The sequence below is a fragment of the Prionailurus bengalensis genome, chromosome B4 (assembly GCF_016509475.1).
Source record: "Prionailurus bengalensis isolate Pbe53 chromosome B4, Fcat_Pben_1.1_paternal_pri, whole genome shotgun sequence".
NCBI classification, from domain to species: domain Eukaryota; kingdom Metazoa; phylum Chordata; class Mammalia; order Carnivora; family Felidae; genus Prionailurus; species Prionailurus bengalensis.
The window spans coordinates 27,820,349-27,841,339 of NC_057358.1; the positions used below are offsets into that span (position 1 = coordinate 27,820,349).

Sequence of the window (20,991 nt, forward strand, 5' to 3'; positions counted from 1 at the left end):
AACAAACACCTTTTCTCTAACATTCTTCTCCGTAGTAATTGTTGTTAGTAATGCTGGTAGTAATAACGTGAATGCATATAGTCTGCCTTGCATGAAAAAGCTTGCGAATGTTTAGTTGAGCTCTTGAAAGGGTGACTGTTTGTTGTAGCTTGAGCTCAATTAAAAAAAAAAATCATCACGAATGCTCTTACGTTTCCAGGAGACAGTGAGATTGCGTTTGGTCAATAGGTATATGTCTACCTGGAACCACCCCACCCCCCGCCCCCTCCCCCTGCAGTCCATACACAAGGCCCGTACATGTGGAGAGTTTACTGATTCCCAGCACCAGCCTCAGTATGCCCTCATGCATACTGGTGGTGTATACTAACAGATTTTCCTCTGGCTTCTGGTCATTCATGTAGTCAGAAGGCATCCATTCTCACCCAGGATGGCATCTGACCCCCTGTCAGCTTTCTAGAGGGCAGAGTTAGTTTTTGCACCATGCTGGCATTTGGAAACCCGACTCGAACTCGTTCGTCTGGCAGGTGGTAGGTTTCTGACATTAACCACCAGAAATGCATTGTCACGGTGTCTCTGTCTCTGGGCGGCTTTCCGTTCACGGGCAAGCTTTCGTCCGCGCATGCTTTCTTCCCGTTGAGCCGTTACTGTACTTTGCAACTTAAATCCTTTTTCTTTCTTAAAGAGTTAAGGTTAGAGAAAAATTGGTGAAAGAGGAGAGTGCTCGCAACAGCCCTGAACTCGCCTCAGAGCCCTTGACTCAGAGGAGACAGCAGCCAGTGCCTGTCCAGTGCTTGTCTTTTCAGTCAGAAAATTCGGCCTTTGATAGGGTCTCGAGCAGGGCAGCCGGCTCTGCACGACAGCCCATCCGCGGCTACGTCCAGCCGGCAGACCCGGTTCACACGGCCACACTGGTGACCTCAGAAATCCCAGAAAATGTATCTGAATGCAGCTGGGGAGCGTCAGCCACCCAGAGTGTCAGGAAGCCTCCCAGCTTGAAGGTTCTAGAAAGTGAGAGGAGGGAGACTCCAGTTCTTCATATTTGTGAATCAAAAGCAGAGGAGGATGTGCTCTTCACCGAAGCCCTCGAGGAAAGCAGGGACACGCTTTTGGCTCTGGAGGATCACGGGCTTGCCAGAAGCCGTGAAGAACCCTCTGGAAGCGACGACTTCGGCAAGCCCGCGGTTAGCACTGCCACCTTCGAACTTCGGAAGGAACCGGAAAGTCCGTCACACCCACCTCACACTCAGCAACAACCCGCTGAGAGGATGGTCAGACAGGAAGTGGTCCTGTATGTTCAGAGCGAGCCTGTGTCCCAAGATGCCAGGGCGACGGGCCACAAAAAGGAAGCATTTACCAAGAAGCGCAAGGTCCTCACCCGCTCCCTGTCTGACTACACGGGCCCCCCTCAGCTGCAGGCCCTGAAATGTAAGGACCCCGCTTCAAAGCAAGAGCACGAGTCACAGACTTCCAAAGCCGAAGGACCCCCCACGGAAGTTGGCGTGCTGGACACAAAGGTCTCTGTCGCCCAGCTCCGAAATGCGTTTCTGGAGTCTGTCAATGCCAGCAAGAAACGCGAACTGTAGGTGATGTTTCAAACGTCCTCCTGATGTGTCACTTGCACGTCCTTGGCAGATTTATTCACTTCTCAACTTGTGTGGTGTCCTGCATTGGGTCACGTTAGCTTAGCTCACCAGTGTGCAGGGCAGACTATACAGGAAATGGCTCAAAAACTACCATTCTGCTTCTGCCTACTAATGGGGAGGTGCAGTATTGGGTTGCTGGAATGTTCCACCTCCTTTCCATGCATGGTCGGGGCATGCAGTGGGATTTGGTGGTGTCTGGGCCTTGCCTCACTGAGATGCATAAACCTTTGCTTTATTCTCTCTCTCTCTCTCTCTCTCTCTCTCTCTCTCTCTCTCCCTCTCCCTCTCTGTCTCTCTGTCTCTCTGTCTCTCTGTCTCTCGTTTCCCTTCTGTATCCTCCCTCCCAATGATTCTAAAAGCCAATCCCGGGTTGAGAGGTCAGCCGAAGGAGTTGGCTTGCCTACCGGTGTGGAACGGGAGAGAGGGTCCCGGAAACCAAGACGCTATTTTTCTCCTGGTGAAAGTAGAAAGACTTCCGAGAGATTTAGAACTCAACCTATAACCTCAGCAGAACGAAAGGAATCAGATAGGTAGGCATGCGTACGTGTAGTTCTACAGTCTAGGAACGTAAAAGCCATCTTACGGGATTTTTACCACAGTGATGGTCCTGGTGCTGTGTCAATGGATCTGATGATTCCGTAATTCTTCCACCTAATCCATAAGAGATATTTATACATGTATTTTTAAAGAATGCTTCCTGGGAGAACAGTATCACAATTAACCGTTTTACACCGCATTTAGATGGTAAGAAGTGAGACACGTTATTTTTCTTCATTTAATGTTTTTCGTTTCTTAATGCCCTTGTTAAAGTAGAATCCGCAGTGAGTATCCACTGACTTTTCCAGGGCAAGTAATTAGGGGTTTTATATTCATCTTATAAATGTCTGTCTACTTGTGTTGAGTTTTATACGACCGTATGCTTGCGCGTAGAAATGGTAAGGTTTGTTTAAACAGTGATCAGTCGTGTTTAAGTTACACTCCGTTTTGGTTTGCCTCCACACGGTGTGCACCTGGCTGGGTTGTGTGCACACGAACTCCACCGTGTCCATTAACAACTGTCCCTGTGTGTTCACAACGAGACTTGCTGGCGGGATGATACTCTTTAAGAGAGTGTGATTGAATTTTTACTTTTGTTTTTACTTTTAATCTGATGCTTTTTTATTTGGATCTTCTATTCCCACCAGCTAACTTTTTGTCATTTTTATTTGCTAATGTCTTTCCCAGGTCTGCGTCGCATTCAGAATTGCCAACGGCCGAGGGCAAGTATCTGTTTTCCTTTTACCGCTTCTCTATCATCTCACCCCGACCAGGTTTACATAAGATTTCACTTTTTTGAGAGGATGAGACTATGGAGCCTACCGATTTCTTTTCTGCAGGTTTTCTTCCTGTGAAAATATTAAAACCTAGCTGAGATTCTCGGATGAGCTTTCCCTCATTTTTGAGAGAGAACTGTGGAATGTATAATACTGAAACGACTGTTTGGCTAAAGAAGCAGATTTTTGTTTATTTCTTGTTACTATTTAACAACGAAGATGAGAATTTCCTTTCGTAAAAAATCTATTCTCAAACCTCAATTGTTCAAATATTAGACTAGAAAATTCCTGTCCGGACGGAGTTTTGTCTGGTTAAGCGCAGTGGAAATTAGCACCTTTTCACTGGGCAGAGGGATGGGATCCCTCCGAGGGGAAAATACTACCAAGTGTAATTTGGGGTACGTCCATTCTTCTCTTCCAAGGGTTTTCAAGTCAGCCTTGGGAAACTTTTCAGAGATTTCACCTCCATTTTTCTCACGATGTTCGGTGTTTATTTTGTGGCCTTTTGCAGATGAAGAAAAGGTAGACGAACGAGCCAAGCTGAGTGTTGCTGCCAAGAGGCTGCTTTTCAGGGTAAGGTGCGCCGAGTGCTTGAAGAGAAGCTGTCACCCCGCTCCCCCTGTTCCCTGCGTGGCCCCTGGCTCCCATCTCGTCCTGGCCCGTGCGCCCCCCCACCGCCTGAGCCCCCCGGCTGATGTGGCCACCAGCCGACACCGCAGGGGTGTGGACTTCTGAGAATGCTGCCTGCCTCCCAGGTGGTCCCTCCCAGAGGGCCCTCCCAGGGGTCCTGTAGGGGGACAGAACAGAGACGCTCTGTGGCCCCCGCGCCCTTCGCTCACATTTATAAGGATTCCACATTGTTTCTGATCTTAGGAAATGGAGAAATCATTTGATGAGAAAAACGTTCCAAAGAGACGCTCCAGAAACCCTGCCGTGGAGCAAAGGCTGCGGCGGCTGCAGGACAGATCCCACACCCAGCCCGTCACCACCGAGGAAGTGGCCATCGCAGCCACGTAAGTCCCCCTTTGTGACCTCTTGGCCTTGGGAGAAATGTCTTCTTGAAGGAAAAAAAAAAGATTTAGAGGCTTGTAAATAAAGTGAAGTGATCAGGAGATGGTTTAGTGAGAAGCCAACAGAGAAGTTGGTACTTGGGTATCTCCCTTACTGTGGTCTCTATGAACTTTGTAATGGGGTGTGTTGCCTGCTGTATCTCCTAGAAAAACCTAGAGAGGAACTTAAAATTGTTGTTCATCTGTGCATTTTCGAATCATTTTTACAATGGAAAATTTAAAACAGATTTATTTTTTTTAAGTTGTTATTTATTGATTTAGAGAGAGAGTGCAAGCTGGGAAGAGGCAGAGAGAGAGCAAGAGAGAGAGAGAGAGAGAGAGAGAGAGAGAATACCAAGCAGGCTCTGTGCTGTCAGCACAGAGCCCGACGTGGGGCTTGAGCCCACGAACCATGAGATCATGACCTGAGCCAAGATCAAGAGTGAGACGCATAACCAACTGAGCCCCCAGAGTGCCCCTAAAACATGAGATTTATACAGTGAACCCCCCCACGTACTCACCACCCTGTTTCAACAGTTGGCAGCCGGCCAGTCATGCTCTACCCACATCCTACTCCCTTATCCTCTCCTCCTACATCGTTTTCAGGCAAACCCCAGATACCGTTTCATCCATCAGCATTTCAGCCGATATCCCAAAAAGATAAGGGTTCTTTTTGTTTGTTTTTAAATAATCACCAAAAACCCCAAAATATGACTCGGAAGTTTGATGACTTTCTGTACATGAGCAACATGTTCCTATATGTTCAGAATGGATTTCCCAAAGTAATTCAGAAATCATTGCTTCAATCAAGTGAGAACTTTTATCAGTGTTTTTTTTTTAATTTTTTTTCAACGTTTTTTATTTATTTTTGGGACAGAGAGAGACAGAGCATGAACGGGGGAGGGGCAGAGAGAGAGGGAGACACAGAATCAGAAACAGGCTCCAGGCTCCGAGCCATCAGCCCAGAGCCTGACGCAATGCTCGAACCCACGGACCGCGAGATGGTGACCTGGCTGAAGTTGGACACTTAACCGACTGCGCCACCCAGGCGCCCCTATCAGTGTTTTAAAAATTGCTTTTGTGCTTCCCCTGGACACACACACACACACACACACACTGTTCCTGAAGAAAGGAAGTTCATCTCCTTCAGGGCATGGCCATCCCACGAGGCATCTGTAGCAGCCCACATCTGTGTACCTGCTGTTTGATCACTTCTTACCCAGCTGTTCCTCAGGCTCCTGGTGTATTTGTGGATGAGTACTTCATGCATTCATTAGGAACTCATGGCAGCTCAGCTTTCCCTTTTTTTTTTTTTTTTTTAATGCTTATTTTTGAGACAGAGAGAGCGAGACACAGAATCTGAAGCAGGCTCCAGGCTCTGAGCTGTCAGCACAGAGCCCGACACGGGGCTCAAACTCACAAAAGTGAACTCATGACCTGAGTGGAAGTCAGACGCTTAACCGACTGAGCCACCCTGGGGCCCCATTTTTTTTTTTTTTCATGTTTGAGTGGCTGTTGTAGACTAAGAAGCAACTACCTGTGGGAGTAAAACAGTAAACATAAACCAAAATTACCACCTGTAAGGGCCCCGAATCTACTTTGATGTGCTTTATAGATCATATGAGTACACTGAATTTTTACAAAATGGATTGAGAGCAACATTCCGAAACGTGGGCATTATCTACTGATTTGCTGGTGTCGATATCAGCTTTCCCTTAAGTTATTTTAAAAATCAGGGCATTTATTCTGAAGATAGGGTGGATCCTTTCCAAACTTGCAAAACCTAATCGTACGCCGTTTACTTTGCGTCGCCTGTTTCTTATTTCCTGAGTCTGTCATTGCTCTTCCCGTTCTTTTGTAATTTGCCCCCAAACACTTAGCAAATAATTGCGTGAAAATATTGATTTGCTGTTTCTGAATTTAAAACTGTGTTTTCCTTTAATGCTTCTTTTCTTCTCTCTCCTTACGAACGTTCCTTCTTTGGCAATTGCTTTTAAAGTGAACCTATCCCTGCTTCGTGCTCTGTGACCACCCACCCTGTAATGGCAAGACTTCCTAGTCCCACTGTAGCTAAGAGCCCTGTGTCGCCTGCCAGGTACTGGACAGAAGTAGCTGCATGCAGCCTGAGGGCAAATGTCCTAGACAGCAGATGCATCTCATGCTCTGAATGCCTGTCATTTGCTTGAGAAACGAGTCAGAACGGCGAGTTGCTCTGGGAATGGATGGCAGTTTGTTTTGTCATGGTGCAAGACTCCGCTAACTCCGTGTAGGCCTGCATGAGAAACCATTTCGCCTACCTGCTTACACTGTGTGTCGGAACTAGGATCGCACTAACTCACTTACCCGCTTGTTTTGTTTCTGTTTTTCATGATCGTGGTAATCCCTGTGAGATTTCATTCTTCTAAAATACTAGCACTTAATGAAGATTAATAGGCAAATGGGGAGTTAACACGAATGTTGAAATTCCAGTAATACCCCAGTTTTTTAAAAACGCCTGTCATCGTAAAGACATGCTAAAAACAATCCTGTAAGTTTCTAACGTATAGAGAGACAAGGCCATGACATTTTGGGATCGGGACAATAATAATTCATAGTGTCTGCGCTTAGATGTTTTACTACTAAGTTTTCAGTCGTGGTGTTTTGAAAGTATGTCCTTACGGCATGTAAATATCCGCTCTGTTTTACTGTGAGGGACCAAATCACAATGGCTGAAAGTAAGGTTAGAAGAAGTCACGTGGCAGTACAGATACACGTGTGGCACCACCCAGAAGCAGGGGTCTCTTTGGCGAAGTAGGTGACCATTGCTCTCCTTGATCTGCATTACCATCTGTTATACCCTGGAACACTGACCCTGCTCTCGGGTCTGGGACAGCTTGTGAATTGGTGATTTAACTGGAGTGCAGACAGGATATACTGTTCACTGGGCTTGGGAATTGGATTTGCCAGTGACATAAACATACATTGTCATAAACCTTCTAGGATCCACAGTGACCAGGTCACGGGAAGCCTTCTCCTCCACCTGAAAGTTGGAGGAACTTATCAGCACCTAATTTCCTTCACTTTTCCAAGTTACTGGTAGAAAGTTATGAGAGAAAATGCTATACGGAAGGAGTGAAAGGAATCTTTAAAATTGAACCATTTGTGTTTAGCTAGTGAAAATCAAAACTCTTGTTTTAAGTTTATTTTTCATTTTTGAGAGAGAGAGAGAGAGTGTGAGCAGGGGAGGGGCAGAGAGCGGGAGGGAGCATCTCAAGCAGGCTCTGTCAGCACAGAGCCCGACGAGGAGCTCTCTCTCACAAACTGTGAGGTCGTGACCTGAGCCGAAATCAAGAATCAGACGCCCAACCAACTGAGCCACCTAGGCGCCCCCAAAACCAAAACCCTTTGTTACAGATATGTTGTTGGCCGAATGACTGTATTATTTCCTAATTCTATAACATGAAAAGAATACCTCTGAACCACATACTTAGATAATGTCTAAATATGCCACCGGTAATGCCTTGGGACTCCCTTTAGCCTTACTTATTGATACTAACGATACACGTCCCTCTAAGATAAGGCATATCCAAACTGACTTCAGTTCCTTAAAGAGAAAATTCACTTTGTAGAAATAATTCAGAGCTAACGACCTGCTCTTTGTGAGATTGGTAATGCTGGTCTCCCCAGACTGTTCTGCCAGCCGTGGTCTTAACAGCTAAACGGTGCCCACGCCTGTCTTAAATTTCTGTAGGGAGAAGTCAGCCCTGTTCAAAATTAAGTGACGCTGGGAAGAAAGTTAATATTCACAATTTAGCAGTGGGCTTTTGTTGGTTTTTCTCTGTGTCACCGACTTTTTTATCCCTTTCAGACTACAGGCATCTGCTCACCACAAGGCTTTAGCCAGAGACCAGGCAAACGAGGGCAGAGATTCTACCGAGCAAGGTGAACCTGACTCCTCCACTCTAAGCTTAGCAGAGAAGTTGGCCTTGTTTAACAAGTTGTCCCAGCCGGTCTCAAAAGCTATTTCTACCCGAAACAGAATAGACATGAGACAGAGGAGAATGAATGCTCGCTATCAAACTCAGCCAGTCACGCTTGGAGAGGTAGAGCAGGTGGGTACGCTGTGATCTGGTTCCTCTGCGGGAGGGGGGAGGGGGGCTGCGGTTCTTAAAACATAGGAACACAGTGTTGCTCCTAGGTTAGGGGTATAATGAAGGCGATCTACCTGTAAACTGTGTTACCTGTAAGCAACTAGGTAAGAACTTCTTTCCTAAGAAAGATAGCCATGCCAAGTACATTTCTCTTTTTCTGTTTTCCTAATTTGCTTGCCGAAAGCAGCTGGAGTGAGTCCTTTCTGGAGAGAAAAAATAGGATTCACAATCTGCTTTTCACCCAGATGATTTTGATTAATGAGATGCATTATATAAAATATGTCTAGGGTTGGCTTCCCGCTAAGATAAGCAGTGAAACGACACCACATGTGGTATTCATGTGGTATTTCAGTCTATGCCAATCCATAAACTGGGATTTATATACACAGTCTTTTTGAATCAGCTTTTTGCATTTTAACTGTGTCCTCGCAGGTGCAAAGTGGAAAGCTCATTCCTTTCTCACCGACTGTTAACACCTCTGTGTCCACCGTGGCATCTACAGTCCCTCCGATGTACGCTGGGGATCTTCGGCCAAAGCCATCTGTGGACGACATCCCAGGTGCCACTGACTATAGACTTCCGTCCTCAATAGAAAATTCAGAATCTCCGGTTAGAAGCATTCTGAAGTCCCAAGCCTGGCAGCCTTCAGCAGAGGGTAGTGGGAGCAGAGGAATGTTGAGAGAGTTTGGAGAGACAGAAAGCAAGAGAGTCTTGACAGGTGGAGATGGTGGCAAAGCGTACGGGTCCTGTGAGGAAGCAGAGCCATCGTGCCCCACCCTTAACAGAGTCTGGGAAGGAGACAGCCATAAGGAACCCAAGGATGCTGTTCCGAGAAGGGGAAGCCTGGAACTAGCTCATCCCCCCGTGGGCCACCTTGGTGACGAACTGAAGGAATTTTCCATGGCTAAAAGCATCGTACAGGGGAGCCCAGACTTGAGGGACAGGCAGCCCTTTGAAGAGAAGGTCGGCGTGGAGAATGTCCCAAGAAGGAAGTTTTCACTAAGAGGTACGTTACTGCTCCTAAAGTTTTGAAAACCAACTGGGTTTTTGGTGCCTGTTTTGGCTTCTGCTTGGTTGCCTGTGTCTGTGATTATTTTTAACTCAAGTAGGAAGACAGTTTGTAACTAGTATTGGTTACAAATCATGGGTGAATCCTCCTCTCCCCACATCTCCCTTTCGCATGAATCTGACCTGGATGAATCAATTTTTCAGCAATAAAAATACCTGGAGCTCTTTCATACATCCTGACAAGGATTCTTGATGACTTTGGGCACATTAACTCACAGAACAGCCTTGTGACCTGCTGGCCCTGACAGTCCCTTTTATGAGTTGATGACCCCAAAAGGGCTAGGTAAGCGCAGGGAATAAGGGCTTGAACCCAGGACTGTGGATTTCCAGACTCTTTCTACAGTCCCATTATGCCGACTAGGAAGCTCTGTTGCTGGTGGCTTTAGTCCTTCTTTCGCATTTCCATAAAATGATAGCGTGTAAGTTACAGTGCTGGTTTTGGTTTGTGATTATAGCCATTTGAAACAGAGAAAGTATTGCTTTGGAGGAGGAGAAACGTTTTGTAGCGTGTACTTAAAGCTAACATCCTGTGTCTTGCACATAGGAAAAGACACACAGTCACAAAACCATTTGCTGTGTGCAGTAACCCACTGGGCAGTTTGGTTTCCTCCCAGAGTGTAGCCTGCTATACAGATTTGCATAAATCCGAGTGGATTGGGTCACCCCCCTGCGCCCACGGATTGGATTGAACTCCCTGTGCGGGACCGCAGAGGGTGAACAGCTGGAAGAATGTCTGCCTGGAGGAGTGAGTGCTGACTTTGCTCCTCTCCTCCCCAGCGGCTGACTTCGGGGAGCCCGCTTCCGAGCAGACGGGCACAACTGCCGGGAAAACTGGTGCTCAGGCTGCAACCCCCGTGTCCCGGAAGCAGCAAGAGCCTTCCGAGCAAGCACTGGAGAGGTACTCCAAGAGTCCGGGTGCGATGTTTGCTGCCGGAGAGATCAAAGCACCAGCCGTGGAGGGCATCCTCGACTCAGCCAGCAAAACCATGTCAATTAAAGAAAGGTAATATGATTTGATGATTGGGAAGTGATTCTGTGGGGGAGGAGCTGGCCGTTTGCTCGTAGAAAAAGATCTGCGTGATGGGCAGGGGTGACGTCGCAAGCCTGGATGCTCAGGGGTGATAGTGCCCAAGGAGCGCCGGTTCCAGACTCAGATGAGGAAACACAGACATCTGCTTGCATCATTTGTTTGCAGTTCCGTTTGTTTCTTGTGTTTTTGGTTTGCTTTTTTTTTTTCTCCATATGAAATTCTTGGACTAGCCAGCGACGGCAGCAGAGATCTTGGCTCTTTTCCCGTCAGACACGTGGCTTCAAATTGAATGTACCCATGCTTTGTGACTATTTGTCTGTGTAAAGTATATGTAGACAGAACGAAGGTAAATCCATATTCGATCTTTGGGATTCGAATCTGAGTTTTGTTTATTCTACAGAAAGTGAAACGGGTGACTTTGCTGAACTGCGTTTAGAAATTTTGTATCAGGTAATAGCGGTGAAAGATTACATGTGAGTGTTGGGTAACACCGTAGCCTCATTTTATTCAAAAGAAGAGTGGAGGATAGAAAGGCTGGCTTTAAATAGGACAGATACAGGGAACCCGAGCTGAATATTTCAGGTCGTATTTTCCTTGTTAACCATTAGCCACCGTGGAATTAAGCAGCAAAAGACGTAATTGTGACAGGAAGACCAACCAGCAGAACCTTCTCTGCGCTTCTCCAATGTGACCGGCACAACCCGCCATGCCCAACCAGACCCTTCCTCAGCACCTCCCACCACTCAGAAGTTCTCTTGCGCTGTCCGACGGTGGCCGCTCTTATTTTTCTGGATACGTTTTGCACTGCCTAAGACTATATATCAAACCAGGATGAATACTCTGGTTTCTCTTCAGATCGTATAAATCTTTCGCCTTTTGTATCAAACCAGGCTGAGAATTGTTCATTCTGTTTTTCAAGCCGAGCTTTTTGAGCATCACTCACAAAAAGCTAGGCAGATGGAGCCTTTCTCAACGGACAAATTAGTAAGGTTGTTAAATCTTACTTTGGCCTTTACCTGTTTAAAATTCACAGTAGATGCGGGCGCCTGGGTGGCTCAGCCAGGTAAGCGTCCAACCTTCGGTTTCGGCTAGGGTCATCATCTCAGTTTGTGAGTTCGAGCCCCACGTCAGGCTGTGCTTGGGATCCTCTCTCTCCCTCTCTCCCTGCCTCTACCCCCTTCGCGCACGCATGCACGCTCTCTCTCTCTCTCTCTCTCTGTCATAATAATAAATAAAACTTAAAAAAAAGATTCACAGTTACATGAGACTGCTAGACCAAGACTTAGATGAAGAACTGATGGGGTCAGCTAAGTGAGAGTGATGTCTTGAATCAGGGAAGCTGTCTGACCTGTGCTTGTGTGAAGTCCTCCTCCTCTGAAACCTGGCCTAGAGAGACTTTGATCCCAGAGATCCTACTCTTGATAATCAGCTGGGTGAGAAGGAGGGGACATCATTTACGGGAATTAATGAGAAATATCACTCACCCACAAGTTCTGGCGTTTTATACATCAGAAAATATCTCTGGAATAAAATCCCAGCGAAACATACCATTATGCTCCCATTTTTCACAGAGGCTCATAAAGTAGATTCCGCGTCCCTGGTGGGGACTTAGGACTTTTGATGTCGTTTTGTGTCTATCCACTATGCAGTAATTCTTGATTCACCTGCCCATTTTTAGTCAATCTGAGTTTATCTGGGTCTTTCTGAAAGCAGTTTTAATCTTTTTTTTTATTTTGTTTAATGTTTATTCATTTTTTGATAGACAGAATGTGAGTGGGGGAGGGGCAGAGAGGGAGACCCAGAATCCAAAGCTGGCCCCAGGCTCCGAACACGGGGCTCGAACCCACGGACCGTGAGATCACGACCTGAGCTGAAGTCGGACGCTTAACCGACTGAGCCACCCAGGCGCCCCTGAAAGCAGTTTTAATCTTAATGTAGAGTTCTCGTTTGTAGAAAATATGAGAGACTGTAAAGGCACAGTTGCTTAACCACCCGGACCTCACGGATGTCCAAGTTCAAGAATGGCTGTGAGGTTTCTGTGACCTCCCTGGAAGTGGGTTCAAAACCAGCTGTTGATCACAGGCACCATCTGGCTAGTGGGACACAGAACCTCTCAGTCTCCAGGGACTCCTGACCCCGATCTGTTGAGAACCATGATAGTAAAGAATACTTTTGCTCTTCGTTTTTTTTTAAATAACTGTTTAAAAAAAGAATGAGGGGATACTTTATTAGCAGCAATGCTTGTCACAGATTATGCTAACAGAAAATATATTGCCAGTGATCCTTTCCCCCTTATCTTGATAGTACTTTCATTTGTACTTTGCTGAAAAAGCAAACCTGTGTATCTTTATAATTCATCTGTGATCGTTTTTCCCTAAGTGGGGCTCTGATCGCTCCCTTCTGTTAAGAAAGAAGAAAGAATGAAGCTTGACCCATTTAAAATAAGAATGCTCTTTATATATTATGTGAGTGTCTCTTTTTCTTTTGTGAGGTGACACATAAAATAGAATTTTTTTAAAGTTTATTTATGTGTTTTGAGAGAGGGGGAGGGAGAGGGAAAGAGAGGGAGAGACAGAATCCCAAGCAGGATCCACACCATCAGCGCAGAGCCCAACGCGGGCCTCAAACCCACAAACCGTGAGGTCATGACCTGAGCTGAGATCAAGAGTCAGATGCTTGGGGTGCCTGGGTGGCTTAGTCGGTTAGGCGTCCGACTTCGGCTCAGGTCATGATCTCGCGGTCTGTGAGCTCGAGCCCCGCGTCGGGCTCTGTGCTGATAGCTCAGAGCCTGGAGCCTGCTTCAGATTCTGTGTCTCCCTCTCTCTCTGCCCCTCCCCCATTCATGCTCTGTCTCTCTCTGTCTCAAAAATAAATAAAACATTAAAAAAATTTTTAAAAAGTCAGATGCTTAACCGACTGAGCCACGCAGGCACCCCTAAATGGAACTTTTAACCCTTACTGTGATTTCTTCTGACTGCCTCATTTTGCCAAAGGAGGGGTTTGGCTCCCAGGGCCACTAGGGCCCACGCGGGGAACTGACCGGCGCAGGCAGTGGTCCCCACTTTCCCCATGGTAGGTGGGGTGACACTGCCGTGCGCTCACGCTGGCCTGCAGGCAGCTAACGTGTGTGGTCTCGCTAGGAAATTGACTGGAGGACACCAGTGCTAGCCGGACATCAGGGTCAGCAAGATTTGCCCCCCTCCTGTGTTAATTTTCTCAATGCACGTGTTCTCGTGGCTCATTTCCAGTTTCACACTCCCATTTCCGACTCTTAAGAAGTAGAGACTGGACTTTGCAGAGTTCCTTTACCGCTTCTGCGAAAAAACTGCCGCCCCAAGGACGCAGTTCTGGCCTCCTCCGCCTTGTGAATCGTCTCCTTTCTGCTCAGGACGGGGGCGTGCTGAGCCTCCGGTCTGAGGAGCACCCGGGCCATGTGCTGTCCTCTGCATTTTTCATGCACTAACTACCTCATTAGTGCTGAAGGCAGCCCTAGCAGGGAGCCAGCATTATCCCCACTTTGTACATAGTAACTAGGACCTAGGAAAGTGTAGCAACTAAGAAATTACCGGAAATCCTCAATATGCTCCCCTTTTCTAGGGCAGGCTGGAGGTTCAAGCAGACATGCCTAAAGGTTCCTTCTCTTTCTTCGTCTTTGCTGATATCCAGAATATGAAGTTTGAACCGTCACTAACACAAAATTTAGGACACAATCGGCTTTTGCCCCTGGATTAATAAAGTCACGGTTTCGTAACTGCCTAAATGATTTGGGTTTAAATCATCCCTGGTTGGGTACTTCTTTGAAAAACATTATGAATCGAGTAAGTTGTGTGTTCCTTAGGCCTAAAACCTTTGAAACCTCTTCAGAAGTGCACTAGGCTATTAGAAATCTTTTCCACAGTTACTGAAGCAATGGTATCTGTGTGTTTGTATTCAGGAGATTACTAAAAAAGGCAAAAAAGCCATCCTGTCTTGTGAGGGCTTAGCTGAACTCCCGGGAATGGTGAAGAATGCGCCCCACGCCTCTCGCCAGCCTGCAGAGTCCCCTGCACGCCTCTCCACCCACCCTTGGCCTGCTCCCCACCAGCCAGAGACTGTGTCCATGCTTCCCCGGCAGGGACTGGAGGCTCTTGCTGGAGATTTCAGCCACCAGAGGGCCCCCAGCTTTACGTAAGAATTATGACAGGAGGTGTGTTTCTCCTTTGCAGCCTCCTTTTCTGATCTTTGATTTGTCCCCTTTTGAAAGACACACTAGCTCACTCCTGCAGCCTGCAGACTAGCCAAGACCAAGATCGGATACGAGTACTAATCAGTGCCGGTCAGTCCTATCTGAAATCTGCCTGGTGCCTGTGATTGTCTGAAATGAGGGGGCATTTTCAAAGGGGGAGGAGAAAAACCACATGAGATTAGGGGCCATGTGGTTTGCCTGTCCCGTATTTGACCCAGCCCTGACTGCTGTGAGCCTGCAGAACCCGTTCTAATCAGGCAGGGCTCTCAGACCAGGGCCGCTGAGCACAGCCACGTCAGGCCAGTGTCCCCCGCTGAGAAAGTGTGGGCTGTGGCAAGACAGGCAGACATTTCCCCCCGGGTGGCCTGGCAAGCACACAGCGAGGTGGCCCCTGGCCAGGCCTTGGGGTTAATAGGCTAACACGGTGCCACTCACTGGGCTCTCCACCTCAGACGAAGCAGATGCCCAGGCTCTCAACATCACAGCCCTGCAAGCAGTGCTTGGACTTGGCGGATGTTACAAGCGCTGACAGTCGTTTGAATTGCATAGGCAGTAATTTATGGCATGTGTAGGACCTGACGTTTCACGCCTCGGCCCCTGCCAGCGCATAGCGGTCTCGCTGACTCCGGAGGGTCGTGGGATCGCAGGAGGAGAGAACGTGTTTGGAAAGGTCTCCCGCCCTCCTCAGCTTGTTGAACACCAAGTAGGAAATCCGAAGGGACAGGAATGATACATTTAAGTTTCAGTGCGTGTTATTTGTAAGTTACCCGTCATGTCATTTGCACTCTGCAAGCTAGGGCAGGGTCCAAGTACCATGTGCGCTGAATCGAACCACCGTCTCTTCCATGGTATTCTGGTTACTCTGTAGTCTTTGGAAACTCCTGATGATGACCCTGCCAGCACTTCCAGAAGTAAGATTTTAGGGTTTTGGAATGGAGGAATTCTTTGAAGGCCATCCCAGGGGGAGAAAAGAACATTATAAGCAAGCCAGAATACTCTGCAGTTTCTAAAACATGAGGACAAAAACATGTCTGGACAGCTAACACACTAATGTAGTGAGACAAGCCACCTATTGGGAGGCAGGGCACCCCTGCACGGGAACCATATCACCCTGCCCCGGTGACGTACAGCCTGACCTCCGTCAACGAAATCCTTGGCCTGTATGTGTACTCGTGCCTTGTCCGTCGCATTGGGGACAATAACCAGTTTCTCTGAGGTTGCTGTGTAGAGCAGTAGAGTGTCAGGTGGACTATAATATAAGCTGGTTGTAGATTCCACAGTTTGATTTTTTCTAAGTCAGGTTTATATCGCTCAGAGCAGCCGCTGAGGAAACCATATGGTTACTTGGATTATGTTGTCATTGCTCTGGATTCCCAGGAGCTTTGTTGTGAGAATGTTCTCAAGGACTGTAGTGCATTATTTCCCATAAACCCAACTCATGAGGATGAATTTGACGTTTTAGAATCTCTCAACTCATTTGGAATCAACTCTGATTAAAAAGGTAGATGGGAGGCTGGGTGGCTCAGTCGGTTAAGCATTGACTCCTGATTTCAGCTCAGGTCATGATCTCACGGGTTTGTGAGATTGAGCCCCACATCGTCAGGCTCTGTACGACAGTGCAGAGCCTGCTTGGGATTCTCTCTCTCTCTCTCTCTCTCTCTCTCTCTCTCTCTGTCTCTCTGTCTCTCTCAAAATAAATAAACAAACTTAAAAAAAAAAGGTAGATGGACAAGATGAATAACTACTGGTCTGTGTCAAAGGTGAAGTAAGACACAGAAGCTGGCTCTGAGACCAATTTGCAAGAATGTCAGGGAGATGAATGTCTCTCGTCACAAGATGGTGAATTGGAAGTACTTCTTCACTTGAGTGTAAGAGGACTGGCATGCCCCCTTTTTGAAAATCTCATTTATAGACCCTTTGAAACCTTCGAAAGCTCTATGCAAATACTAATTATTTTTTCATGATTTTATTATTTTTGCTCATTAGAATAAAACCGACTCATTCAGAATAATTAGAGAAAAGATGAGTCATTATATAGTCTGATGAAAACACCTGAAGGCATTGAGAATTTGTATTTAAGTGCATGAACTAGTCCTTGTAGCATGCAGAGTACTGTCAAACCTCACAGATCACAGCAGGTAGGGCTAACTGAAACCTTTAGCCAAATGGGGACTGTCTTAGAGAGTACGATTCCGACTCTAATCGCCAATATGGGTTTTTTCCTCCACCACCAAGTGTCTCTGACACCAGCCGGGAGTCCCTACAATTCAACTCAATTCTGATGCTGTGTACCTCGAGTTGACATCAGATCCTACAGGTTAAGTGCTCCATCCTATAAGACTGCCCCCCAACACACACACACACACACACACACACACACACACACACACACTTCAGATGCCAGTGACAGGGCCACGTTGTCACCTGGGCTTTTCACCCTACAGGCTATAGATTGGAGATTCCGGTGACCCCCTCCTTGGGTTTGACTTACTAGAGAATCTCACAGAACTTAAATAAATGTTTTGCTCACTAGATCTCAAATTTATTATGGATGGATATAACACGAGAAGAGCTAGATGGAAGATCATAGCGCCAGGTATAGGGAAAGGGCGTGGAGCCCCCACGCTCTCTCCAAGCACACTCCTCTCCCCCAGTCTCCACATGTCCACCAACCTACAAGCTGTCTGAGCCCCATTCTTCTGGGTGTTTATAGAGGCATCATTACATAGGTGTAGTTGATTAGATCATTGGCCATTGGTGAGAGATTCCACCTCCAGCCACTCTCCCCTCTCCAGAAGTCAGGGGGCATGAAACTGAAAGTCCCACCCCTCTAATCAATATTTGTGATTAGAGGCAATCAGTTCCCATCCTTAGGTGCTTCCCCAAATGCACCTGATTAATAGACACCTCTGTCATTCTCATCACTTAGGAAATTCCAAGGGTTTTGGCAGCTCTAGGCCCAGAAAGTTGATGAAAACCAAGTATATATTTCCCATTATAAATCACAGTATCACAGACTGATAAGTGGCATTATATCAGTTTTATAGAATGGTCATTTGAGGTCTTATCTGTCGCATCGCGGAAGGGAAGGGAAGGAAAAGGAAGAGTAAGGGATAGGTCCAGAGTTCGAAGCTTCTGCCCCTTTGGGGGAGTTCTTTTCTTTGTTGCTTACTCTGCGTTATTTGAATGAATGGACAAGTTAAGGTTAAGGTATGATTGTGTATAAGTTTGTAGATGGAAGTGGATTCTTATTCAAGTACTGGAAAGTTTGCTTTTTTATTTGCTTAGAAAAACTTTTATCGAGGAGCAGAATATATTTCATCCCATCTCTAATTCAAATATTTAGTGGAGTCAGGAAAATTAGTAGAAGGGACCTAAGAGACCATTGAGTCCAGTTCCCAGTATGACCAATACGGAAAGGAGGCCAGGCTACTTGACCAGAGTTCATGGCCAAGCTAGGGTTGATGTGCTGCTTTAAAATATGCAAGTTATGCACGTGCACTAGGATGTTTAAAAGACTTGGCCAGGCAGGCTCTGCAGAGGGCAAAAGGGGTCTAAATCCCTTTTTTTTCCCAGTCTTTAAATTGTTTGAGCATCAGCTCAAATGAGTTTAACGATAAGCACATTTTTCCCTTTTATCTTTCCCATGTTTGTCCAACTTAAATGCCCAAGACTGCTTCGTTCATCGTAGGGGAGTGAGCCAAAACAGCCTCATGCTCACGAAAATAGCCTTTCACAGATTGTAGCATCCAGGCAGCTCCGTATCAAGTTACACCAGAGTTGAGCTAAAGTAGGTTAGGTAAAAATCTCAATTAATTAGATTCTTTTTTTGTATGTGGCTTTCCCCAGGAGGAAAGTTGGAGTAATCATTTTTCAAAAATGGGTTTGTAGAGAACAGTTTCTGTATTTAGAAGATAGATTCGAAAGACCAAGTGCATTTGGAGGAAAAGGACAGGGCTTAGATTACAGGAAGAGAAGAAAATCTTAAACATTCGTTTGCCTTTTATTGAAAGGTACAAGACGATGGTTAATTTTTTATAGCTTTTAGTTTTGAAACCCATTTCTGCTGTGTTTTCTGCAAAGGAGTACTATCCAATCCAGCTGTAGTCATTAAATGCTATTTTACCAAGTGACCAGAAGGGGTCATTAGAAGACATTTTTCTCTGGGGATGGTTACCTTAATCTCTTTGCTCTCAGGGTAAGGGCAAGGGAAAAACACAGAGATTCTTTGGTAGAATGATGAAGCGTCTTTATCTGGCAAGTGAGATTTCAGGTTTGCATTGTAATCAACTTAAAATTTGGGGGGGGGGGCGGGGTGCATCTTAGAAAAGGGAATGGTTATGCTAATTTTCCAGGCATAACTTACTTCAGGATAAATGAAACGCAAAAAGATTAAAATTCAGTAGCTGTGGTCACGTATTGACCAAAGACTTCTAACTGACCCAGATTATGGTTCTGTTACAATTAAGAATGTGGTGCTGAACCTCTTTTGGTTGGCGTGTTTTCCCCTCAGATTAGCACTGTTGAGGAAAAGCGGTGAAGAGGATTGGAAAAACAGACTTAGCAGAAAGCAGGAGTATGGCAAAGCGTCTATCGCCGGTGGCCTGCACGTACAAGAAACGGAACAGTCCCTCAAGAAGAAGGTAATGCTTTACGCATTCGGGAAAAGCACTCAACTAACATCATGCCTGGACGTGCATCAGATAGGCGAGCATGCATGCCTTGACTAATTACCACCCTGTGAAACACTGTCTTGCCTTTTGGGTTCGCACTGTGCACCTGTCACACAGCAGCTGAAATTGATCAAAAGGTAAAAGGCTTGAGATGTTATCAAACTGGTGAGAGCACTGCATACATAAGGTGTCCGCAAGCAAGTCCCTACATTTTGAAGTGTGTACTCTTACTTCGGTTTAAAACCTTCCTGAAACGCAGTCTGACTTTACAATGTCATTAAAACCTTTGTAATGAAAATCTTTAATCGACCACTATAAGTTGGCATATCAGATGTGGACTCGAATGTGCCACACTGAGATTTAAAACCCACGCACCCAGAACAAGGACATGACGGTGGTCAGTGCGTACTTATTTTCGTGATCCTGAGCATGTTTTACAGTGAGCCGGTGTGCCTTTTGTTGAGGATGTACAGCAACCTATGTTAACAAGTTTAAATAAAATCAAGTAATACGTTGTTATCGATACTGGCAAGCATGTCCTATGGAAAAGCAGTGATGAACTGTTAAATTACGAGTGTAATGATGACCAGCTTTTGACGAGTTAGTGCACACTTTCAAAGCGGACGGTAACTTTCCTGTTGCTTGGCCCTATGATTGTAAATGCATGTGCTGGCTGGAGGCAAGGTGGCCACGTGTGACACGTCCTCTGGCCAACTTCTAGGGTTAAAAGTCTTCAAACAGAAATGAAAAACAAACAAAAAAAACACTTCCAACAGGACAATCACCTGTACCTCCTTTAGTTCTAAAACAACTTAGCATCTGTGGCAGAGGGGAATAGTGAATGTGGCCTTTATGCATGCAGAAACTTACATGAGAGGGAAGCATCCATGCAGGATGGTGAGGCAGGAACTCTGATACTCCTTTATATGGTACCTGTGTGTCTTCATACGTTAGATTGGAACAACAATTTATATTTCCTTTTTTGAGACATATATGATATTAAAGATAATGGCTAAAGACATGTGATTTCAGCCATTCATAAAGTTCTCCAATTCAGTCGGATATTTAAAAGCGTAGGTGTGAAATTTGGATTTCAAGAATGAGATCCTGAAGTGGAAAAGACAGCCAGGGTCCTTCGATCGTATCCCTGTTGCCCACAAACTTTATCTAAAAGGGTTTTGAAATCACCGCTTCAAAAGACTTTAACACTCACCTCCTGTTGGTCCTTTTGGAAGATGCAAAGGAGCCATAGGAGCTGACAGTCCCCTATGGCCAGGCGGAAGTTCAAATAGAGCTATCGTGCACATGGCCAGCTAGAGTCCTTGTGAGGAGTGAATGTGATAAGAGCCCTATCGCACTGGGGGATTGCGGGAGATTGGGGGATCATTTGAGCTGTGACCACCAGAAGGCTGTGAGCATAGGAGGTGAGATCCGAACTGCCTCACACCTGGCTAAGGTTTTCAGAAGGCAAGAGTCGTAAGCAGGGTAGGGTAGCCCCTGGGGGTGGAAATACAGTCAACGGAAGCACTGGGGCCCTAAGTGTGCCTGGGGCCCATGTGTGCAGGGATGTCTCTGGGCTCCTGGACGCTGCAGATTCTGCAGCAGTAGTGAACTCACTATTCCTCCTCCTCCTCCTCCTCCTCCTCCTCCTCCTCCTCCTCCTCAGTGACCTAGTTCACTCTGGCCTGAGACGGTAAGCTCTTTGAAGTTAAAATAAGCCGATCTATTTTAGGCTTTTGTGGCAGACATTGGGAAATCTCAAGTTCTGTTGAGGTCAAGTGGTTTGCACATGGCCCCTGATAAGCCCTTGGCTTCTTTTATTCCCAAGGGCTGGCAGTATATTTCAGTCACACCTTCACT

At 46.3% G+C, this 20,991-nt stretch overlaps 1 protein-coding gene across 26 annotated transcripts in view; it reads left to right on the plus strand.

Moving 5' to 3' along the window:
- The window catches only part of SVIL (supervillin), a 232,675-nt gene that overhangs the window by 166,597 nt on the left and 45,087 nt on the right, over nucleotides 1–20,991 (plus strand). For 10 of the 26 annotated variants that reach the window (XM_043562073.1, XM_043562070.1, XM_043562072.1 and 7 more), the window contains 10 exons: nucleotides 683–1,579; nucleotides 2,003–2,173; nucleotides 2,868–2,902; nucleotides 3,468–3,529; nucleotides 3,830–3,969; nucleotides 6,005–6,100; nucleotides 7,853–8,096; nucleotides 8,568–9,141; nucleotides 9,981–10,206; nucleotides 18,972–19,101. In XM_043562073.1, the coding sequence (XP_043418008.1) occupies nucleotides 683–1,579; nucleotides 2,003–2,173; nucleotides 2,868–2,902; nucleotides 3,468–3,529; nucleotides 3,830–3,969; nucleotides 6,005–6,100; nucleotides 7,853–8,096; nucleotides 8,568–9,141; nucleotides 9,981–10,206; nucleotides 18,972–19,101 (2,575 nt within the window). The remainder of the gene's footprint in view (nucleotides 1–682; nucleotides 1,580–2,002; nucleotides 2,174–2,867; nucleotides 2,903–3,467; nucleotides 3,530–3,829; nucleotides 3,970–6,004; nucleotides 6,101–7,852; nucleotides 8,097–8,567; nucleotides 9,142–9,980; nucleotides 10,207–18,971; nucleotides 19,102–20,991) is intronic. The other 16 variants (XM_043562074.1, XM_043562076.1, XM_043562063.1 and 13 more) reach the window with 5 other exon arrangements.